The sequence below is a fragment of the Hydra viridissima genome, unplaced genomic scaffold (genome assembly GCF_058129835.1).
Source record: "Hydra viridissima isolate aposymbiotic clone 2 unplaced genomic scaffold, HvirCarnegie_v1 scaffold_6, whole genome shotgun sequence".
Lineage (NCBI taxonomy): Eukaryota > Metazoa > Cnidaria > Hydrozoa > Anthoathecata > Hydridae > Hydra > Hydra viridissima.
The window spans coordinates 2,669,148-2,693,201 of NW_028324305.1; the positions used below are offsets into that span (position 1 = coordinate 2,669,148).

The 24,054-nt window shown below is 29.2% G+C and overlaps 1 protein-coding gene across 2 annotated transcripts; it reads left to right on the plus strand.

The window, feature by feature from the left end:
• The first annotated feature begins 352 nt into the window (after nucleotides 1-352).
• LOC145190430 (myc box-dependent-interacting protein 1-like) lies at nucleotides 353-23,942 on the plus strand. 2 transcript variants are annotated; one of them, XM_090090356.1, is made up of 14 exons: nucleotides 353-511; nucleotides 1,930-2,010; nucleotides 7,711-7,765; nucleotides 11,985-12,079; nucleotides 12,155-12,250; nucleotides 12,672-12,734; nucleotides 13,675-13,728; nucleotides 14,388-14,473; nucleotides 18,373-18,448; nucleotides 18,528-18,619; nucleotides 22,015-22,324; nucleotides 22,806-23,000; nucleotides 23,122-23,223; nucleotides 23,439-23,942. In XM_090090356.1, exons 1-14 carry the CDS (start codon nucleotides 422-424, stop codon nucleotides 23,523-23,525), a joined length of 1,482 nt encoding a protein of 493 aa, XP_089946482.1. In that variant the 5' UTR covers nucleotides 353-421; the 3' UTR covers nucleotides 23,526-23,942. The 2 variants fall into 2 exon arrangements, with proteins under 2 accessions (XP_089946482.1, XP_089946483.1); XM_090090357.1 differs by lacking the exons at nucleotides 22,015-22,324; nucleotides 22,806-23,000; nucleotides 23,122-23,223; nucleotides 23,439-23,942 and adding an exon at nucleotides 21,367-21,494.
• The last annotated feature ends 112 nt before the right edge of the window (nucleotides 23,943-24,054 follow it).

The window sequence follows — 24,054 nt, forward strand, 5'->3', positions numbered from 1 at the left end:
GTTCAGTTGAACACTATGCAGTTGTTAAATTGTATAGAGGACAAATGTAATATGTCTTCATGAAGTAAATGTTTTATAAAAATCTTATTAGCAGTAACCTAAGCTTGTAAAAGATAGTTGTGATATGTCCAAAAATGATATCCATCATTAGTTAACACAAAGCACAATTATTATATCTTGCTGTGAATTTAAAAAAAAGAAATTTTTTTTCTCTATATTTTGTTTTTTGGACATATTACACATAATATCAGAGAAATAATATTTGAACTAAAAAATAGACAAATAAAAAAGTTGTATCAATAGTTATATATGTAATACAATTAGCATAGGTATATCATATAAATAAGTTCATTAAATTGAATATGTTGTTTTTCAGCAAAAGTTTTGTTTTCAACTATTTTAGAAAACTTTTATAACTGAAATGACAGACAAAGAAAAAAGTGGTGAGAAAGGTATACTTGCTCGCACTGCAACATATACAACAAAAACAGCAAAACGAGCACAGACAAAGGTAATCAAAGCCCAAAAACAGTAGGGTTTTTTTTTATCTGCCTATCCTTAGCAATGACTTTATTTTTGCTTAAAAAAGTATATATATATATATATATATATATATATATATATATATATATATATATATATATATATATATATATATATATATATATAAATATATAAATATATATATATATAAATATATATATATATATATATATATATATATATATATATATATATATATATATATATATATATATATATAAGAATGCCTCAATTTGCTGTTGTTGCATGGGTTTCCTTTTATTTTGCTTGCTATATTTTAGTTGTTTTTTTTTGTTTTTTTTTATTGCTGACACCTTTTTCAGTATTTTTTCCTCTCCATTAAGCTCTGAGCAGCAAATTAGGTATTTCTTCTAATGATATAGATTTCTCAGTTAATATTTAATTAGTTCTCATGGTTGCTGAGCCATAGCGAATGTGGGCTCTTATACCTTCCATTCCCTTGATACTGATGTCAGATTCAGTTGAATATGATGTGGTTCATAGATATATCTCCTCCAAAGGAAACAAAAGATTGTATTGTTACACATTCCTTTTTTTCTCTTATCATCCATTGACAACTTTTCCTTTGTCCACCATACACTAAACCATTTGAAGTACCATCAACTCCATAGTTCACAAACTGGAGGCTTAAACATGATTGCATACTCTGATGGTACAGTATATTCCTGCCATACACTAGTTTCTAATTGAGTTGTATCAATGAAAGTTTTAGTTTTTATAAGTTCTTTAGCTAATTTGTTAAAACGATTACATGCCATTTCTTTTGTACAGTCTAGAGCACAATTTATAGATACAGTTGTCTGTGTCTTTTTCATGATGTACTTTTGATATTTCACATCTCAATGTTTCAATGTTGATTAAAATCATCAAGAAGAAATTGAATACAATTAACTTTTCAACATTCACCTAGCATCCTGAATTTTCTTAACTTAGCTTTTTGCAGTTGAATATAAAAAGTATAAAAGAAAAGTGAAACAAACATTTAAAAGTATATTCAGCAGGGAAAAAAAGCTATGCAAAAACTCATGATTATCTAAGCAAAATTGCCAATAAAAAACTACTTATTAAGTAACCTGACAATATAAGATCCCAAACAAAAAAAAAATATCCTAAATCTTCATCTAAAGTTATTTGAATACTGTATTCAAAATGATTTTAACCTTTTTTGCGATTTAGCTGAAATATATCTCCAACTTTTAAAAATGAAATCTATGTGTTGACCAAATTTTAAACTTTGGCAGGGTCATAAAAATGTACTTAGTATTCTGGGATCTCTTCACCTGTAATTAGAAGTATTTAATGTAAGGCTAATTAATTACGGCATTTCATTAAAAAATTTGACTTTTTTTTTTTGTTTCACTTTAGTTAAAGCAAAAGGTTGGCAAAGGTGATGAAACTAAAGATGAAGTGTTTGATGAATTTGTTGCAAATTTCAATAAGCAGCAGGTATTTATAGCTTGGTATTAAGTTGGAAATATGAAGAGTTACCTAGGCGGCCACCTAATGAAGAATCAAATGTTAAACTTATTTAGTATATCATAGATACCAAATAAAGTGTTGTAAAATTCCAGACTTTTTGGTACTTATTCCAGACTATTTGGTATTTAGAAAGGATCAAAAATGTTCCTTAAGAACATAAGATGAAAATGTTAATTTGTGGACAATAACCTCAACTTATACTTTTTTTTATAAAACATTAAAACTACTCTTCCCAATTAAAATAGGAACTCAACTTTTACACCAGAATATACAGTACATTAAAGTCTTTTTTTATGGAGAAATACACTAAGTAAAAAATGTTGCAGTTAACAAGATATACTGTTAACAATGATTTTGAAGACTGTTTTCTTTGAAAATAGCTTTGTAATTTTGAAAGAATTTACGGTATTCTTAGTATAAAATTGGATATTTCTTACAGTTCATGTTTATCATGTTTGGTCATTTTTTATTGTAGCTTGTCATGTATTTTAGTATATAAATCTGCATGCGATTGATTTTTCAAAAGCAAATTTAATTTAAATGCCTAATGACAATATTTTTTAAAAGAATTTTTTTTTATATACGTTTCAAATTAAAATATAAAAGAATAAGTAATTTATGATAATATGATAATAAATTAGTTAACTATTAATAGTCATTATTACTCAGTATATTTAAGCTTCTAAAGTCATTATTTAACAAAATATAAATAAATGATATAATATAGTTTAAGAATGTATTTCTATTTAGTTCCCTACAAATAAATATTGATACTGATTTTACAGGCCAACAAAAAAATCTTGTTAAAACTTTTTAAACAAATGCAGCTGAGTCTTGTGTATTTTTGGATGCTGAAACCATATCTGAGATCAGTTTTTTTGTATCACCTACAGTTCTCTTGTAATATGACCTCAATTGGATTTTAAAATGTAGTTTTTACAATACTTTTACTTAAATACAGGTTGGTACGTAATTCGCTTTACCATTTTAAAATATCATTTTTGTAAATTAATGTATCTGACAGCGTAATCTAGCTACTGTTGCAAGTCTAATGGTTGTATAGATTGCACTAATTGAACCTTGTAGGATACATGTTCAAGCCTGTTTGAATCTGCTACAATGACCTCTGTGAGATTCCAAGTTCTTGAGAATGTCTTCGAGTCAATGTGGTTGGAATATCCCTAATTCACCAAGGCTTAGTAGGAAAATGCCTAACATTGAAATGGTACATTAAGGATCTCTATGTTAAAATAATTGAGTGTTTATTTTCAAAATAAACTTCAATTACCTTCACTCTTTCTTTGGTTGTAAATTTATTCATGGTTAAGTTTCCAAAGATTTTACTTTATAATCCTGAAAAAAAAAAAAAAAAAAAAATATTAACAAAGAAAAAAGATATTGCATTTTAAAATGGTAAGGCAATTTATGTGCCATCATGTACATATTATATTTAACTTAACCCATATAAACCCATGATTTTTAAAGTGTGTTTCTTGTCTTTATTTGGTGTGATTTAGGTCCAAATGAACAATATTCATCAACTGTTTCATAATTTTTTATATACTTAAGTGAATATAGGTGAAAATATAGGTGTCAGTTTAAACTGACGCTAGCTGCAGGAGGGTACAGGTTTTGTCACGTGTCATATTTGGCTATGACAAGAAGAATAGTCAAACTCTGAAACCAGGAATCACATGGCAATGTTAACTGATGCAGCATAACTCACAGTGACGTTTTATAACTGTTATTAATTATTTCACAGGGCCACCTAGCGAGTGAAAACTGCCTGTTTGACGCAAAAGTGTTCAGAAACAACAAAATGGATGCAAAAAATATCATGAACTTTTAAATAGCACATAATAACTGTAATGTCACATTAATGTTAAGTTGCAAAAACTATATTTCATTGACAAAAACAGGCATCAGTTATTTGCAGTGGAATGCCTTAAAGCAACCAGGATGCAGTCCCACATTGCACTTCTCACAGTAGAAGACTGATGTGCCTTTACAGCCGAGTGCCACACATCGACGCTGTGTACCCTGAGCAATCCAGTGATCTGTAGCATCTGTGCGTACTTCAGTAAGTACTCGTCGATCGACTGCTACACGAGGTAGCGGATACAGCACTGAATTCTTCTTCATTGATAGTGTCTGCACATAGGTTTGTGCAATCTGACGTCGAAATGACAGCAGATCATGCTCCGGGGCGCCAGGTATTTTCTCCTGCATACGGTACAGCTGGAAGGCGTTCTGAACGGCCAAATCAACACAAAATCTAAATATTGGCCAATACCATTTCTTTGATCGGTGCTGAATCATATAGCAAGCTAGATTTTGGTCTAGGCGGTCCACACCGCCCATCCCATAATTGTACAGTTGTATTACTGAAGGCTGATCAACGTCTATGCGCTTCTTCTGTGTTGATGAATATCTCTTAGCTTTGCGAAGTGGTGCGACACCAGCGTAAGTTGATGCGACTGTCACAACCTTACTGTCATGCCAGCGTACCAAGCATACATTAGCCTTTTGATCCAGGGCAACGTCATGCGAGCCACGAGGCAGCTTGTCCATTGCTTTGATGTTTTTCAATGGCGCACCTTCAGTTCGGTTAGAACGGAGAGTGCCAGTGGCGGCCATTCCTCTATCCGCTAGTAAGCGCAACAGTCGTGGGCTGGTAAAGAGATTGTCAAACACAATGTGAAAGAAATTACTGTCACGTTTTGGTAAATCTTTTGTGAGATTGACCACCACCGATCCACCGAGGCCCAGATCTTTATCTGTCGTGCCGGCACCTTGATATGGGTAGAAATTGATTACATATCCCAAACGAGTTGCTGCCACCCACATCTTATACCCGAACTTGATGGGTTTGCCATGGATGTATTGCTTTGCAACGTGTTTTCCGTAATAAGGGATCATACTTTCGTCGATGATGATGATTTGTTCAGGCTGAAAGTTTGCCAGGCAAGCAGCATTGATGGACTGGATAAGAGGGCGGACTTTGGCAAACCTGTCAGTCATATCAAGTTCGTTGTTATTGGCAAAATGTATATTACTCATTATGGAACTGAATTTATTGTGTGATATAGCAGCCGACACCATGGAATTGTGTATATCCCCCGCAGTTTCCCAATACATAGGGCAACAAGGCAGAGGAGTATAGCCGCTTATTAGAAGAATCGATAGGAAAAGCTTGAGTGATGTAATGTCCAGATCAAAATTGTCATGGCCTTTTTGAGCAGCGTATTCTTTGCTTTCGTTGCATATTCTGTGCATTAATTCTGGTGTCATGAACAACTCAAATAATGACACTGGTGACAGATGGTTTTCTACTTTAGGTGGGGGTATGGTCCATGGAAACTTTTCCTTTCTGACGGCCTCCTTGAAGTCGCTTTTGACCCATGACGGTTTATACGGAACTTGTTTCTTTGTTCTCTTATGCTGTGGACCCTGTTCCACTATATCATCTCCAGTGTCCTGTGTATTATTTTCTGCATTGTCCTCCTCTGCAGTGTCTTCTGCACCGTCCGACTCTTCCATTCCAATAACATCAGTTCCATTGGGTCTTCGTAGTTTCATCGTCGCTTCCGCCAGAAGTTGATTACGATTGAGACTGTTTGGATCTCCACACACCTCATTCTCATCACCAGAATCTTCGTCAGTGTCTGCACCAGAGGTTATTGGAGGAACAATTGATATTTCGGCGCTCTGAAGACATTCATCGTCTGTATCTTCTAGCAATTGTAGCACCTCATGAAGCCGGTACCTGCAAAATATATGAAATTAGTTATTACTTATCTATTTGCTCTGATGTTGAAATGACGTCAAAGCATTCCCACAAATTACGTCATTATAAAGTAGCATTAAAATAATAATAAAAATTAACAATAAACAACTCTCAACCTTCAAATATAAGAACTCAGAAGGGAAATAAGGTGGGTCACAGTAACTTACATAAATACCAGACTGCTGTAGTTTAATTATTTTGTATTAGATAAGGCTCATATATTTACAAGGAGTCATACAGTGTCTACAAACTGACGAAAATGCCTTCTATTCCGAAGTGAATAAACTGTTTGAAAACCTGTACCCTCCTGCGGCTAGTGTCAGTTTAAACTGACGCACAGAAATCGCATAAAAATTTAAGAAGACTAGCTTTGTTGACTATACCGAATATTCAAATGTTAAAACGATATTTAACAAAATATTTAATCTATATTTCAACTAAAAACAAAACATATATGCATACCTTTTTCTTGACGAAACACTCATGTTCGAAAAATATTAATCAACGCAACTAAAGTGTGTCAACTGAGCAAAAATTAAAATAAGTTAATGCAGTTTACTTTATTATCAGCATCATACATTCACACATGATGTAATTATTACGAAAATGCAAAGAATGTTTGTTATTTTGCAAATTAAATCGGATAATGTGACTGTCAGTTTAAACTGACGCTAGCCGCATATGGGTTAATACATTATGTTTTTAGTATGTTAAGTTAAATAAACTCACCACATGTATAACAAAAGCTGTTAGGAAAGTTTTTACAACCACAATTATACTTAGAGCACACGGGCAAAAAGCTTAAAAGTGAGGTTATGTTGATTGAAAGAAAACAAACAGCTTTAAATAAAAGACAAGAACAGAAAATAAAAAATAGTACTAAAATTGCCTTTTACCATCTCTCACTGCCATTCTAATTTTATATAAATTTACTGGATGTTTTATTTTACTAAGATGCACAGATATTAGATTTAATTTCATATTCTATATATTCAAATGCAGGAAAAAAGTTGGTGATATGACTTTTTTTTATTACTATTAGAGTCAGCACACCCAAAAAGATAAGAATTATATAAAATTGTTTAAAATTTTTATATTGCTAGCTTGTGTTATCATAACATAAGTTCAATAAGTAGACCTCTGACTTTCAGTCCATTTATTGGATTTTCTTTGATTGCAGTTCTATTACATTTTTCATTACATTTAGGGTGTTTTTTTAAGTATTTTTACACCCTAATAGTTTTACACCCTGATAAAGACGTTTTATATATTCTAAAATCTATTTTTGTTAATTTTCATGCAATGCTGAAAAACCAAGTTTATCAAACTAAGTTTTTTTTCCTTTTTTACGCAGATTTTATGCAGTTTTGAGTTTATAGATAAAAAGCTCTGAATTTGATAATTTGATTCAACAAATAAGCTGAGAACAAAAATGTTATTGTAAATATTAAAGCAATACTCATTTGAGAGGAAAATTTTATTGTAAATATTAAAGCAATACTCATTTGAGAGGAAAAATTTTATTGTAAATATTAAAGCAATACTCATTTGAGAGGAAAAATTTTATTGTAAATATTAAAGCAATACTCATTTGAGAGCAAAAATTTTATTGTAAATATTAAAGCAAAATGCAATACCTAAAGTTTAAAAATTGGTATAACATGATTTAGGTAATTGCAACCTGGTAAAAATAAAGCAGTAAATTTGATTATTAAAATTCATTTTAAAAAATAAACTTTTTTGTCTTTACTGTAGCAGGTTGCAACCTCATAAAACATAACATGTGAATTTCATACCACAAATAAATATCATAAATGCATGCCAAAAGTATATTGGTAAAATAAAGCAACTTGACTAATGTTATATTCAATATTTCATAGGCTGCCGTGACATCTCTGAATGCAGAGCTGAGAAATTATCTACGATGTATTACAGGTAACTCAATCCCACCCAAAAAAATAATTTTGCATAATTTAACTTAATTTTAACATTTTGAAATTACTAAATCTAAGATCTTTAGATAATTTAGAATGATTGTAAAAATTTTGAAGTGCGGCTTCCATTTTTCTTATTTGTACCTAGGTTTTTCTTTATCCAAATCAGCTTTAAAAGCTCTTGAAATGCTGATATATGATCATATGAAGTTGTTAGCTAAATATCTTTTTTAGTTTTGAGATTTTTTATCACTGGTAAGCTATTGGAATTGATTAAAATTTGTTTTTCCAAAATCACTTGTCTTTATTGCTTACTTTATTCAAGAAATTGTTGGAATTCAAGATATCTTTTTCTTCACTGAGATGCTACAGTGGCTGACCATCATATTAGGACCATTGATAATTTTTTGTAAATATCATGTAAAGATGAATTTTCAAGTAACAAAAAAAATAATGGTACAATTTAAAGCTTGTATTTTCATTCACATAGTATTGCTTGATAAAAAATAAACAAAACATTTTAAGTATTTATTGGTTACTATAAAAATATGTTAATCAAATTATAGGATGTGGCAGCAATTCCCAAGCTTTTAAGAAAATGTTTCAAAATCAATTTTTAAAGCACTAAAAAATTATATCCATGGAATATTAATAAAAGAAAAGTTGAAGATAAATGCTTTTCCCACATTAACATTCAATTAGGTTCCCTTTTTTTTTATCATTGCCTTAAGCCTAGGACAGAAGGACTAGCAGATGCTGATTATATAGTCCCTTGACATTGAGTTCTAAGCACTGGCAATTGATGACTTTAGTGACTTGACACTTAAGTGGGCCCTTTTCCAAGCCTTATTCTCAACTACACTCCACACACTGTAATTAGGGGATTCAGGTAGGGCTGAATGGTGGCCAAAAGTGTTTGGGCCAGAAATTAGCCATACTGTCCTGAAGATATTGTTGGGTTTTTCTGGACACATGACAATTGTCCTGTTAAATGATATATTTGTTTTCTGGGAATGTCTTCAGCCATGGCACCATATAACGTTTTAGTAAGCAGATATACATCAGAAGTAACTTTTTCTTTCTCTTTGATGTAGATTCGAGGACATTTTTTTCCATTAGAAGTGAGGATACCTAATATCATGACAGACTTAGAGTGCTTGGTATAACACATGTGGTGCTCTGTCACCCTTCTGCACAATGAATCTGTCATTTCACTTATTGATCAAACAGTCAACACTAAAAAGTTTTTCATTTGAGAAAGTTTTAACTGTTGACGAAGTATGGCTTTTCAGCTGATTCAGAAGCTTATTTGGTTGCTCCAATCTCAAAGTTTTTAGCCTTTCTGTCAAAAGTTGACATGTATGTTGTAACACACTGACATTTTCAAGTGTTTTTAGAGTTCTTCTGACTGTCCTTTCATCAACATTGAACAGTTTTGCTATCTTTCTGATGGATATAGTAGAACTCTTCTTAACATTCTTTTTAAGCTTTTCAGTGAACTTTTTATCAACTTTTTTGTTCACTGAAGAGGGCATTTGGACTCTTTCAGCACTGTCATGTAAAAAGTTTTTTGCATGGGGAATTTTTCATTTTGTAAAATGTAGTTTTAGACACTCCGGAAATACAAATCACTTCACATTCAGGCAAACCCATGTGAATTCAAATTTAAAACTTCAGTTCTTTTGGCTTCCATTTTAAAAATTTTAACTCAGATATTTTTTTATTCATAATTTTATTCAAATCTAAGACATTTATTGAACATTAACAAACAAAAACAATATTTTATTTACATCACAAAACCTAGCCAAAAATTAGTTTGTGAATTACTGCTGCACCCTGTAATAATTTGTAAACCTTTATTTGTAATATCAGCATCAATGCGCTATTACATGCTTGAAATTGATTTTTCTTATAGTTTCTGTCAACTCTGTGTCATTGTGCCTGATCATGATAATCTTTTCCATAAAATCGTTATAACTTGTTAGTTTCCTTTACAATCTCTTACTTAAGTTCTTCCAAATAATTAGATGGGCTTGAGATTAAGTGAGTTGCCATGGCAATCCATCAATTTTTCAAGTAAATCATAACTCTTTTTGCTGTTTGGCAAGTTGTACCATCTTGCATAAATGTAAGATTTTTGACCTTTACTGACCAATCTGTCCTTTGGGAAAGCAACTAACTCTCCAGGACTTCTTTATATTAGTCCTGACTCATCGTCCCTACCACTTTGTAAAGACATCCTGCTCCTTGCACAGAAATAATGAACCAGACTATTACTGAGGGTGGATGCTTGACTGTTTCTACAATGCAGTCAGGATGAAACATTTTGTTTAGTCAGCAACAGACAATCAGTGTTTTGATTATCATTACTTGAAATGATAGACTCATCCAAGAAGCATATTTAGAGCAATGCTTTTTTATTCACATTCTTAATCATGATTTATTTTAAAATCTCTCAGTTATCCTGGGACATTTTAAAATAAATCATGATTAAGAATGCGAACAAAAAAGCATTTTTTTAAAAAATACCTAATCCTCAAACACGTGGTAGTGTTTTTTTTGTTCCTGGAAGGAGAGTTAGTTTTGGTTTCTTTGCTAGACAATGACACCTCAATCCATCTTCTTTCAGTCTTCTTTCTTCTGCAAATTGTCTGACACAACAATATTAACTTTATAAATAAGGTTAGTCAATATTTATTGTGGTTTTTTTTCTGTTTTCCGGGCAGATGTTCTGGGTGTTATGGTCAGCTCTTGGTGTTATTTTGCATTAAGAATGTCATCTCCTTGGACTAAACCTCCAACTCCTCTATAATATTTTTTTTTTCTTGCTTGCATTGCACTTTGGTGAGAAACCTTTGGTGAGAGTTTGGTGAGAAGTTTGGTGAGAATGTTATGAATTCTGTAGAAGACATTTAATTTAACTAATTTTTGTTGGAGCAATATCATATTTATTCCTCTGAAAATTTAAATTTAAAACTTCAAAAAATGGGTATCTTTAATATAAATATTTTAAAAAAAAAAAAAAAGCAAAATCTTTTATCTAAAGATAAGCACTTACTGACTAACTTTGAGTTCACAAAATAAGTTAATGAAATGAAATACTTAAGCTTTGAATTATACCAAAGGAAATTACAACTTTAATCAAACTAACAAGTAAAAAAAAACCTCAAGTTGTCTCAGTTGCACTAGACTGAGTGACTGGTCATTGCTGACAGCCAGAATTGTCAATCATTAAGATTTTTAGTAAATTTTACTAAGAATAGAATAGGTTTGACAAAAACAAAACCGTTTTTATCATGTGAATTTAAACCACTTATTTGAAATAAATTGTAAAAAAAATCCTAATGTGATGACTATGTGGGTCCTAATGTGATGATCAACTGCTGTATAAAAGAATATTATCATAAGTGGTGTTCTATCATTTACAATTAAGTAATTTTTTACAACAAATCTTGTAGTTAACAGTTCAGATAATTCTTTTTAGGATAGATTTAAGTTACCAAACAAGTTATTTAATTCATTATGTGAGAGTTAAAATAAATTATTCAGCTTAGCTTTTATGCTGCATTTTCTAGCATTCCATATTCTGAATAATCAATGAATAATCAATTTTAGGTTATCTCAAATTGTTAGTAATTTGTCCATCCTTTCATATCTGAGAAGCATACTTTATGAACTGAGGAGTCCATTTCTTATTCTGGTGACTTAATGTTGTAATTTTTTCTTTAAGAAATTTAAATTTTCTTTGAAGTAAAATTGTGTAAAAACCAGTAACTATCAGTAATTCAGGTAATTTGTGATAATTTAGATGAAAATTAGCAAGTTAGTGGTAATTGTGGGTAAAATAGTGTAAAAATTTACTTTATCGAATAAGTGAGAGAATTATTAATCAATAACCTCCTAAAGTTAAATTACCTCTTGAAGTTAAATTATTTGCAATTAAAGTTTTAAGCATTAATGTAGATTTATGTAGCATTTATATAGCATTTGCTGAATAAATACAATCACTATTTTCCAAAGACATGGTGGTTGTAATTATTCAGCAAATAAACAAATAATAACTTTTTGTAAACTTAATAAATTACTGCATGAGCTTCATTTTAAGTCAAATTTTGATTTCAATTATCAAGCATATTTATTGATAAATTTCATTTCAAATCTAATTTAAAATTTTCAAAAACTTTTTTTGGTATTGTTCATGTTATCAACTTTTTTACTAGCCATGCAACTTGCTGCAGAGAATTTTTCTGCAGCTATGAAAAATGTATATGAGCCAGAATGGAGCTCAAGAGAAGCTGCATTTGAGTTATTTGAGGTATCACTTCTACAATTTTATCTTCTAAATAAAGGATGATGATTACAAGTTAACATTTAATTTTTGTTTGTTCAGAATGCAAACTCAAACTGGACAAATTTGAGCAAAAGATTAACAGAGGAAGTGTTGGAGCCTTTAATGTCTTATCAAAAGCCATTTATAGAAGTTAAGGTATTTTAAAATACTACTATGTGATTACTTATGTCATTAAATGCAACTACTACTAAAATACTATGTGACTACTTATGTCATTATATGCAACTACTACTAAAATGTTGTTAGTAATCTTCTCCTTGTTTTCATGTCAGTAATTGTGGGATAAAAGTCTTCAGACCTAATTGTGAAATCTTCTTTTAGCATTTCTTTTATGCTAAAATATTTTTTGTAAATATTGATGCAAGTTTATTACATAGTTATTCTTTTGTTATTAATACATTAATATTGTTAACGTTATATTAATTTATATGTTTCAAAGAACAATTTTGTTTGTTTTGGTTATTTTTTTCGATGTAAATTTCTTTTTCTTTTAGTTTTATTACAGAAATAGAAATATCCAGATCTTCTATCATTTATTTTATAATATTGATTTTAGACAAAAATTCAAAAAAGAGCAAGAAAGCTTGTTGATTATGATCATTCTAGACATACTGTTGATGTAAGTATTAGTTTAATTTCATTGTCATCATGAACACAAAGCATCTTATCAAATAATCAGTAGTTAATCAGTTATCAATCAGTTATCAATTTGTTATCAATCAGTTATTAATTAGTTACCAATCAGTTAAAGTCATAAATAATAATCAAAAATAGTTATTATACTTTTTGGTAGCAAAACCAATAACTTTTTTCCTACTCATTAAAGTACTCAACTAGATAAATTAGAGTTTACAACATTGATAGTTTTTCTATGATAAAAGTTTGGTAATAACTTTTGTGCATGGTTAAAGTGACAATTTTTTGATCAAGAACACTTTATACTTGTCTCAGGAAGTTGATAATGGGAACTATTATATTTTAAAAAAATCTGTGGTTATCTAAATTTAAAAACATTTAACGCTGATATAAAGTGAAAAAAAGAATTTCCAACCTGTTGAGGAAAACCAAAAAGTAATAAAGTTTTGTATGATGATGTTAAAAAAAAATCAAACTATGTAATGGAAGTTATTTGGAAAAGCTTTTGATGCACCCTTACTAAAACTGCACTATATATAATATATATATATAATAATATATATTATATATTAATATATATAATGATTGTTTGCATGATGATGGTCCAAAAAGTTTTTAAAGATGCTACCACTATCTTATGTTAAGCTCTAATCTCCTAATGAACCAGATGTTGCAATTCAATCTAAATTTTTTTTTTTTTTTTTTTTTTTTAATTAATCTGTTTAATTTTTTTCTTTTCATTCACTTTCTAATTCACTATCCTAATTTTTAAGTGTTAGGTTTTTGAGGTCTTATTGATGTTGTTGAGAATATTTCCAAGAGAGATTATAAGCTATATAAATATAAACTATATAGATAAAAACTAAATATTGACTCTGATAAAAAATCATTTTTAAAGTACATAGTAAATTTTTTTTTTTTAGACACTTCGTGCAAAAGGAGCATCAAAAGTAAATGATTCTAAAAAACTGAACCAGGTTTACTTAACATTTAAATGTTATATAAATGTTATCACATTTAAATTATTAATGTTAATATTATCATGTCATTAATTTATTACTATACCTACTTTATTATCAAGTGTTGTCGTTATTAGCTTATTATTTACATAAAAATTCTGTTATTGTTTAACAACAAAAAAAAATAATTTGGAGATATGTTCTAAAAACAAGGTTAAAAAACGTTCTTCTGCAGTGAAAGTGAACTTCACATCATACTTCTCACATCCACTGTGACTACATAAGAAATCTTACAAAAAAAAGGTTAATTGCCTTCTTTCCTAGAGTGAGAGCTTTTTGCAGATAAAGAAGAAATATTTAAACCTTTGTTTGAATATATTTTCACAGATATCATGAAGCCTTCTTTCTATCAGTTAGAAGTCATTTTGACATTATAAAACATAATGTCAAAATGACTTCTAACTGATAGTAAGAAGGCTTCATAATATCTGTGATTTTTTACTTACATCTGATATTTAGTTATTATATTCTTTGCAATCCCTTAACATGTTTACAAAATTTGCAGATAAATACAGAGCTATTAAGTTCTCTATTTAACTACCTGCTGATGGTTTTTTTTCTCTTTACATTAACTTTTTTTTTATACTGTTCTTTTCTAAATTATTTGTGTTCCTCAGGCAGAGGAAGATTACCAAAAAGCAAAAGAAGTATTTATTGACTTGACATCTGAGCTGTATGATGAATTACCAGCTCTATATGATAGGTAAGTGATTAAATGAAATGAATTGAATTGACAAGTTTATTTTGTTACTTTTAGTAAACTCAAGATGTATGTATGTAAAACATGATATATGTTTCTTGGAATATGATATATATTAAGTTACATTGAATATTAAACTTGGCAGTCAACGTTTTACTTCTTTAAATATTTTTTTACATTCTTCAACAAAAGTGAACACACAGCTTGATGTGCAAACTAATGATATTTAATTGAAACATCCAATTACTAATAACATTGTAAAAATAATTTATTTGCAAAAATATCATTTGTGTGCAAAAATATTTCCTACAATATGAACAAAATACAAATTAAACACAATTAACTAGTTAAATATAATCTTATATATTTTTTGAAACTAATTTTTTTTTTTTGCACTCTGCACAGTGGTCCAGGTCTAAAGACATCTGATTGATTTGTCTATTATAAGCAATTCAAAGTCATTTGTTTTTTTAAGCTTTAATCCGCATACATTGCAAACTTTATAAGAATCACCTAATAGAGAAAGAAGAGTGGAAACTTTGCTATCAGTCATAATACATTCCAACTTGTGCTTGGCTTGAAATAAGTCTATGGTTGTTGCTCTGAGCTCAGTTGACATAAAAAAATCATATTCTGCTTTAACAATTTGCTGATTTTCTTAAACCTTTTGTATTTAAACAGGGCAACAATATTGGGTTGAGGATATTTTGGGGTTCGTTTAAAGAGTAACACTAGCTTTCTGAATTTTAAGTTGCACAGGTACTATGCATGAAAGAAACAAAGATTCTTCAACTGGAACTGGAAATTTGTACTCTTCATCTTCAGTTCTCTGTTTATAAACAGACTGTCCAGTTGAACCATCAAATCCGACTTTGCTTATAAGAATAAGAGTTTTGCTTGTAAGAATAAGAGTATTGCTTATAAGAAGGTAGTTTTGATTTATCCATGACTTTCTAAATCATGTTTGAAATGTAATCTATTATTCCTTGAAGATTTACAAGAAGTACTGTATTTTAAGGTTGCAATTCCATAATCTGGAATGCAATCATTTTTAGCTTTCAAAATATAATTGTAGGCAGGGTAAACATGAAACCTTTATTTAAGGTCCCTTGATGAATAGTTTGATAGTCAGCCCACTCATTCTACAGTCTAACATTAAAGCTAGAGCTTTTTCTGCGGAGTAGCTTTTAGAGTATGATATATTACAGGATCCATCATTTTTACTTTCCATCAAATGTTTCAGAACTTGGGCATCTTTAGTTCGTCCTTCTTTGTTGAGATTAAGAACAAGGGCATGAAACAGAATTTCATTGGTAACTCCTAATTTTTCAGTAATGACAATCTTCTTTTCTTAGACCTTATTGAGAGATCTTTAAATAATTTTGATGGTGCACCTTGTTGTAAATTGTTTATTCTAACTTGCTGGTAAGGTTCAATTACAATAAATTCCATATTTAACCATTTCTCATAACAATTTATAAATCTTCCATTTTGTCTACCTATTTGATTCCATTTCTTTTAAAAGTCTTTGATAAATTTTTTAGTTAACCTAATCTGATTGTGTTTGGGATAGCATTAAGAAAAAATATATTAATTTCGGTTTTTGCTTCCTCACTAATTAAACTTTCATATTTATTCTCATATTTTCCTTTAAACAAGTAATCAAAAATGTCTTTGTTTTTCATATTAAAACTTGGTTTCACAGCTTACTAGTTATTTGATTTTTTTCTTTCTTTTTTTTTTTCCGCTTTTATTCTAGAATGTTCCGCTATTTGTTTTCACAGTTGAAACTACAAAAAACAATATTTCAAAACATCGGGAGTGAGAGGGGAGCTGCATTTTTGTCTAAATACATCATATTTGAACTGACCCTATAGGTGCAAAAGCAAACAAAAGCAGCCAAAGCTTTTTCTAAACTTTTCTATACACACCAACTTTTCAAAAGCAAAAAGTTTTAAAGTGGGCGAAACCTGGGTGAAAATTTTCCTGGTTGATCAAAATTTTATTTTTTTAACAATTTCTTTAAAAAAGTGTTTAACAAGTGATAAATTGTGTCTTTTGTTTTTTTACATTTTAAATTTTTACATGATGGCCTTTTTTCTTTCATAAGAATATTCAAAAAATTTGCATATCTATGAAATAGGAGTCAGCATGTATAAAAGTTTGTAGTTAGAAATGTAATTTTCTTCAATTTTTGAACTTCAAACCCTCCTTAGACAAATTTTTAAGAAAATTATGGACCTTGAAAATTTAAATTTGGTCTTCACATAACATATATAATTCAATTTTAAGATATATTTATGGCATCGTCCTGGACCACTGTGCTCTGGATTTTTTTTTTGTATAATATGCCTGCAGCTCCAGTGTACTTATGCAATTTCAAGTAAAAATAGTATGTTTTGAATTAAATCTATTTTAACTAATAAATAAAAAAAGATATCATGCAAATTCTTATTCAAATTCAAATAATTAGATGTAATACAATTTAATAAATTAGATGTCTTACAATTTTCGGTTGGTTTTTTTTTTAAAGATTTTTGCTACTATGTCAGTGATAAAATTATAGCAAAAATCTTTAAAAAAACTGATTTTTTCAAATCTTTATAAAGATGATCTTTTTTTGCTATTTCTTTCTTTAGAAACTCCCAAGCATCCTCTATTGGAATAAGGACTGGGGAGTTTTCTGGCCAATCTAACAATAGAATTTTCCATTCAAAAAGAAATTTTTTAATTTAGCATTACATGGCATGTTTCCCCATCTTGCATAAATGTTGCCCCATCTTGTTTTTTTGTCCTAAGACATTTATACTGCACTTGATTCATCGTTCCTTCAGCAAAGTTACAGTCTTCCCATCCCTTTTTCACAAATGGATGGGAAGACTGTATATTGCTGAAGGAATGATGAATCAAGGGCAGTATTCTTTCACCATGAGGTGTTAAATTTTTTTTTACCACATCACCTAATTCTTTTTGGTGTTAAGCTTTCTCCATTGTAGCTCATTTTTTCTTAATATTTTGGACAGATACCCGAGAAGCATCACATCTTTTAGCAATATCTCTTTAAAGATAATTAGTATTAGTTAGCAGAGATAATTTCAGCATTTTTTCGTGTTGATAAATTTATTTTTTTTTGCCTATATTTACAAATAAACAATGTTTATTAGACTTATAGTTGTTTGTTAAAATTCACATATTTCATAAAATTCACATATTTGTGTCTTAAAATCTGCAAAAAAAACAAACTGGTTTTTATTTAGAAAAATGTTGACCAAACGAAATTTTATGGACTTAAGTATTTAAGTAAATCTATCTGATTTAAGTATTTAATTAGATCTAGAAAAATTCATAAAAATTTCAGCATAAAATGCACACCTGCACAACTTGTTACATTGGCTGTAATGTAAGGTAGGCCTTTCAACAACAAAAAGTTTTATCAGTTATTTTGTGACCAAAAGATATTTAAGCCTTCCAAATAAAAAACAACAAGTTTTTAAATATAAAATAAGAAAAAAAAGGTTATATTTAAATTTTGACAGTTTTATAAGGTGGCCATAGTAAATTGTCACAAATGTATTAATATTATGTTGTTGTATTAATTTAAATTTTTTAGTTATTGTCACTTACATATCAAATAACATTTCATAAGCATTTTCATAATGAAAAAGACTGTTAAAAATAGAAAAATATTACAATTCAATCCCTGTTTACTTTTCATTGTGCATGAGATAAATATGAAGTGTATCTTGATATAAGATATGGAAAATAAATATGATATATTATCCTTGTTATGTAATAAAAGCATGATAATTTTTTTTTTTTTTATTATTATATTTTATTTCATATTATATACAATAATGAAAGTACATTTATTTAATTTAACTTTTTTTTTCTTCTGTTTTTAGTCGTATTGGTTTTTATGCAACAAGTTTTCAAAGTATATTTACTTTAGAAGAAGTGTTCCATAGAGAAGCAGCAAGAGTATGTACTTTGATGTTTCTAATAATGATTTAAAGTTATAGACTGTTATAAGTTGATGTAGTTCCATACCTTTATTTAGTTAAAACATGAACTTAATGACTTGATGGATCAGCTTATCACAGATTTTTCTGCTGGAACCTTTAGCACTCGTAAACCATTTTGCTCAGGAATGTAAGTAATTTGATTTTTTTTTTTTTTGCTGGAATCTTTTGTACTTTTGAATGAAAAATAAAAAATAAACAAAATTTGATTTTAAACTAAGAGCAGTTGTTTTTTTTCAGTGTAACTTGTCAGTTAGTAAAATTGTTGACAAATTACAAACCGTTGTGTGCTGCTCTGACATTTATGTGTTCTTTACTAAATTGATGCGCTGATTTCAAATCTGAAGTCAGAATCTAAAGTTATAGGCAAATGATCTACCAAAGTATTCTACATAACATGTTAATCTTAAAATAAAATTTCATGTGTATTTCAACAATTTATTTGTATATACCACAATTTATTTAGTGTCATATGTATTACACCGTATATGATCATGAAAATGCATTTAGATATGCTTAGAAATGTTTCATACATCTGCTTTTACACTTGTGACTGGACACTGTTTCTCTTTAAAGGAATCAACAATAATCATGAAAATTATTGAAAACCAGCCAAGAAATAATCTTCTCAGTTATTTCTTGGCTGGTGTTCTGACATACTTCCTCTGAGTTGCTGAGTACTGAGACTGAAAGGTATTTTGGGTATTTATCTCTTCCTCTGAGTCCAAGACCTCAGTGTCTCCTCTTACGAGTCATCAATTTGAACCTGACCACCCTTGTTGACCTTACCGAACCTCACCATATGGGGGATCTTGACATGTTGATGACATCAGGGCAGTAAAAATGTTGTTGAAAAAAATGTACTTAAATTTCGTAACTGAAGAATATTTACGTTTACGAATCGTAAATAAGGATTAAAATACAAATAAAAAATAAATTTCATTAATATCTCAATAAATTCAGTAAACTCAACAATACTAATAAAAATACCAGTAAAAACAAGACTTTAGAACTCTTTTTTAAAATAAGAACTGATCTAGTATGTTGAGCACAATTTTGTAAACAAATATTAAAAAAATTTATAAAAAGACCCATATCGTTATTTACGAACTTTAACGCAAATTATTAACGGAAGTTTCGTAACTGATGTAAAATACAAAAAATTATGATTGAATTTTACAATTAATTTCGTTGATTAGAATATGATCGTATTGACGTTTTTTACGAAAAATGCAATTAATTTAATCGATTTTCGGAAGATAAAAGTTTTCCTCGTTCGCGATTAAACTGACGTAACTTCGTTTAATCACAATCGTAAGACTCTTCTCTAGTACATATTTCGTTTGAGAAATTGCCAAAAGTCTTCAATAATTTAACTTCATTCTTTCCTTGATCATTGTATCTGACAGTCATCTTTCTTATTTCAGTTACTGGAATAAAAAATTACATTTCCAGACGAATTGGCATTTGATAATGTGAAGTACGACTCACTATCAATTATAAATTTGTAATTTCTATATTTGAAATATAGGTAGTGACAATTTGGACAAACTACCAAATGTTTTACAGGTGATCTATTTGGTCTTTTTGATCTTTAATAGCATATTATGGGTTTCTTCATCTTTTTAAGTATATTTGAAATTGTTGATTTGCTAACTTAGAACTTTTATGATGCTATTCTTTAAAAAATGTAGTTTTTTTATTATCAAACATTCACTTAAGTTAAGCATGGTTACTAGGAGTGTTAATTTTTGGCTTTCTACCACATCCTTTCTTTCTAGTAACATTTCGTCCTTGTTCTGCATGTTTAAATAATCTACAAATCATTAAATGAACTTCACCTTCACCTTTAAAGTGCTCCCTAATAGAGGCTCTACCATTTTCTTTTTGCAAATTATAGAAAGTGTACACACTAGATTTCAAGTTTGACTGTTTAGACATTATTTTTTTGGAAACATATGTACATACATGAATAAAAAGCTTAAAAGTTCCTTTATCATGTAAAAAAAATTAACTGGGTGCAAAACTAAGCGCAAAATAAATTTGTCTCATATTTTATTGATTTATTGGACACATGTTAGTATACCTTATAATTGAACAAGTGTGAAAGCTACTTTTGTTTAGTTAACAACTTGTAAAAGTTAAAAATAAAAAAAAATATCTCAATTTCCAAAAAAAAAGTGCCCTTTTAACAAAAATTAACTCATTCTCTATTGTGTAATTTTCTGTTTTAGCACCCTAAAATGTAGTCAAAAAGGAAAACTTATAAACAGTTACCAGTTTTCAGAAGATGTTACTTTTTATTAGTTAAAATGCTAACTATTTATAAACTATTTAGCAAAACTTTGCAATATGATAGAATAAAGCTTGAATAGTTATGTATGATGGTTTCTTAGGTTTGCTATTATTCTATCATGCTTCTTATCCTATCTTTTTCTTTTTTTTACATTTTTGATTTATGCTCACTTTTCTAATTGAATTGCACCTAAGTTTAGATTATTAAAAAAGCTGTTAACAGTTTATGTAACATGATATATGATACAACATGGTATATAATATAGCATGGTATATCATATAACATGATATATAACATGGTATTTGATATAGCATGGTATATGCATAGCAGCTGAGAGAAATTTCAGGCCCCGGGGAAGTTTTCTTAAGGGGCCCTCATATGATCAATTATATACCCAGGACTAAAAGAACCGTGCTCTGGGCATTGAAAGTTAAAAATCTTCCCTGCCCCCCACCCCCTCTCTCAGCGGCCTTGGATATATGATATAACATGGTATATGATATAACATGTGGTTATTATAAAATTAGGTTTTCAAACTTAATCAAGTTTTACTGCCAATATATACCTAAATATTACTTTAGTCTTGATTCTACATGTTTTCGATAACTAAAGAAAAGCAAGCCAGGCATATATGTTGTAGATTGTGAATATGGGAGAAGATACATGGGTAGAATGGGTGCAAGAGCGAAGATAAAGCTTTTCAACAAAATAGAATTTTTTTTTAAAAAATTGGAAAGTGTAATTCCTGAACATGTATAAAGTTTGGGTAACATCATGAAGCTTGCAATGCAACAAATATTTTGTAAATGCTCTATTCATGAAGCTTTAGAGATTGAATGATTGGATAATGGACCTGAAGCAACATGTGGCCTCAATCAATTTAAGGTAAGCATGTAATCATGAAAATGTGGAGTCATTCTTCTAATGTTGGGAAAAAATGGAACCTGCACAAGACATCAAAGTAAACAGATTTTGGCAGTGAAGAACAGTTGAATAATGACAATCACTAAGCAGTGGCAAAAAAATAATAATGTAAAAGAATACATATGTATTCACACTATTGATTGATATTTTATAAGTAAGCTTTATTGCTATTGTTAAAACTCCAAGTGCAATTGAAATCTAGCTCTTTATTTACTAGTTTTCTTTACCATAGGTATTAACACTAATATTATACATAGTTTACTTTAAAATGTTCAATATAAATGCTCAACTACTTTTTTTGTTAGAGAAACTTCATCAAACACAAGTGAAAAAGAGGACAATGATTTAAAGTTAACTGGCAGTTTAACACAGTTTTATGATGTAGCTGTGCCCTCAGATGAATTGGATGGAGGTGTTGAATCACCTACTGAGTTAAAATTTTCCAAAAATAAGGAAGATTCTGATCATTCTGAGGAATTAAATCGAATTGTAGATAAAAGTGTATCATTGCCAATTCAACCTATCAGACCAGCTCCCATTCCTCCAGCACGCCCAAGCACTCCACCTGCAAGACCCAAACCTCCATTAAATGCAGCTGTTCAACAAAATAATCAGGTTTTATTTTGTTTTTGGTTTTATCTTAAGATTAATTTAACAAAATGCTTTTTTTGCTGTTTTCTTTTTCTGTAAATAACTGAAACTCACAGGAAAAAAAACACACTATTGAATTTTAGTTTTGATATGAATCAAGTTTTAAGTGAACTTTAAGTGAAACAAACATAAACAATGTAAAAGCAGGTGTAAAAGCAGGTGTTTTTTGTTGTTCCCTACCTAGCTGTGTTTATTTCCACTCTATAAATATTTTTTGTATCTTCCTAATTTTTCTGTGCCTCTCGAAAAATAATTGTATCATGAATGATACAATTATTTTTAAATCTAGCTCTTTATTTACTAGTTTTCTTTACCATAGGTATTAACACTAATATTATACATAGTTTACTTTAAAATGTTCAATATAAATGCTCAACTACTTTTTTTGAGAGGAGGCTTTTTTAATTTTTTAACTACTTTTTTTTTTTTTTTTTTTTCTCAATAGGAAACACAATTGCAGAAAATTGAAACTGAAATCAATAATGTATCTAAAGAAGAAACTAAAGTCCATGTAAATAAAGTAACTTCAAATGAAGAGAATATGTCCATTGGAGCTGATAACGTTATTGCATATAGAAACATCAAAACGCCTGACAACCCCAGCAATTGTAATCTTATTGTACCAAAATCGTTATATAAGGTTTTCATTTATTCTTAGGATTTTCTTTTAAAGAATCTGTAAAACTTAATACTTCGATTCCAATATTTACTATTTTTTTAAGATTTTTGTTACAATCTTCAATTCAAAGTCTTTTGTTTAGGTTGTAACAACACATAAGTACACACCTGAAGATGAAGATGAACTGTCTTTTGAAAAGGGGGAAATAATACATGTGATTCCTTATGACGATCCTGAAGAGCAGGTATTTTTAACTTTCTGTTTTCTTTTATTATTTAACAATTATTTAAAACTTCATAGTTGGTTAAAAGTTAAAGACGAAATGAACGCTAAAGATAGAATCAAAGTTAAACGTTGTACTTAAAATTGAATAGAAGAATGTTTGTTAAAATGCTTATAATCATTTAAATCAGTTAGATATTATTTTTTTTAGTAAGAAATTCATAATTTTTATTTTAGGATGATGGTTGGCTCATGGGTGTAATGGATTCAAATGGTTTTAAAGGTGTCTTTCCTGAAAATTTTTCTAAAAGATATGACACATGACAATGTGTCAACAATTAGTTCCCTATTTTTTCATTTTCTGCTTCTTTTTTTCATTACTAAATAAATAGCGGTATTCTTTAGTGACATTTTGTTCAGCTTTTAACAATACGTGCGTTATGTCGGTTTATTATATAAAATTCATCTGCATCTTTTGGTGTAAAAATTTTTTCTGAACCTATACGAGTTGCTGTTACATGATTTTATCTTTAAAAAACATTTTCAATATTTTCTAGGTGTTTTTTTATTCTCTTTTATAATCATAATCTGTGTTTTTTGTTTTTGTTTTTGTTTGTTTGTTTGATCCTTTTTCAAATTTATTTTCAAATTATGTATTTTATCGGTCATTGAGAGAATGTACATATATATTAAAGATTATTAAATATTTTTTGTTTATCTCTAAACTAAGATTTGTTTTCATGAGTGTAGTTGTGTTTATTCTCGTGCGTAAGTTTATTTTATGTATTATTAATTGCGTGACGTAGCTAACTAATCCATTCTGTTAAGGGTTGAAAAATTCTAAACGATATAC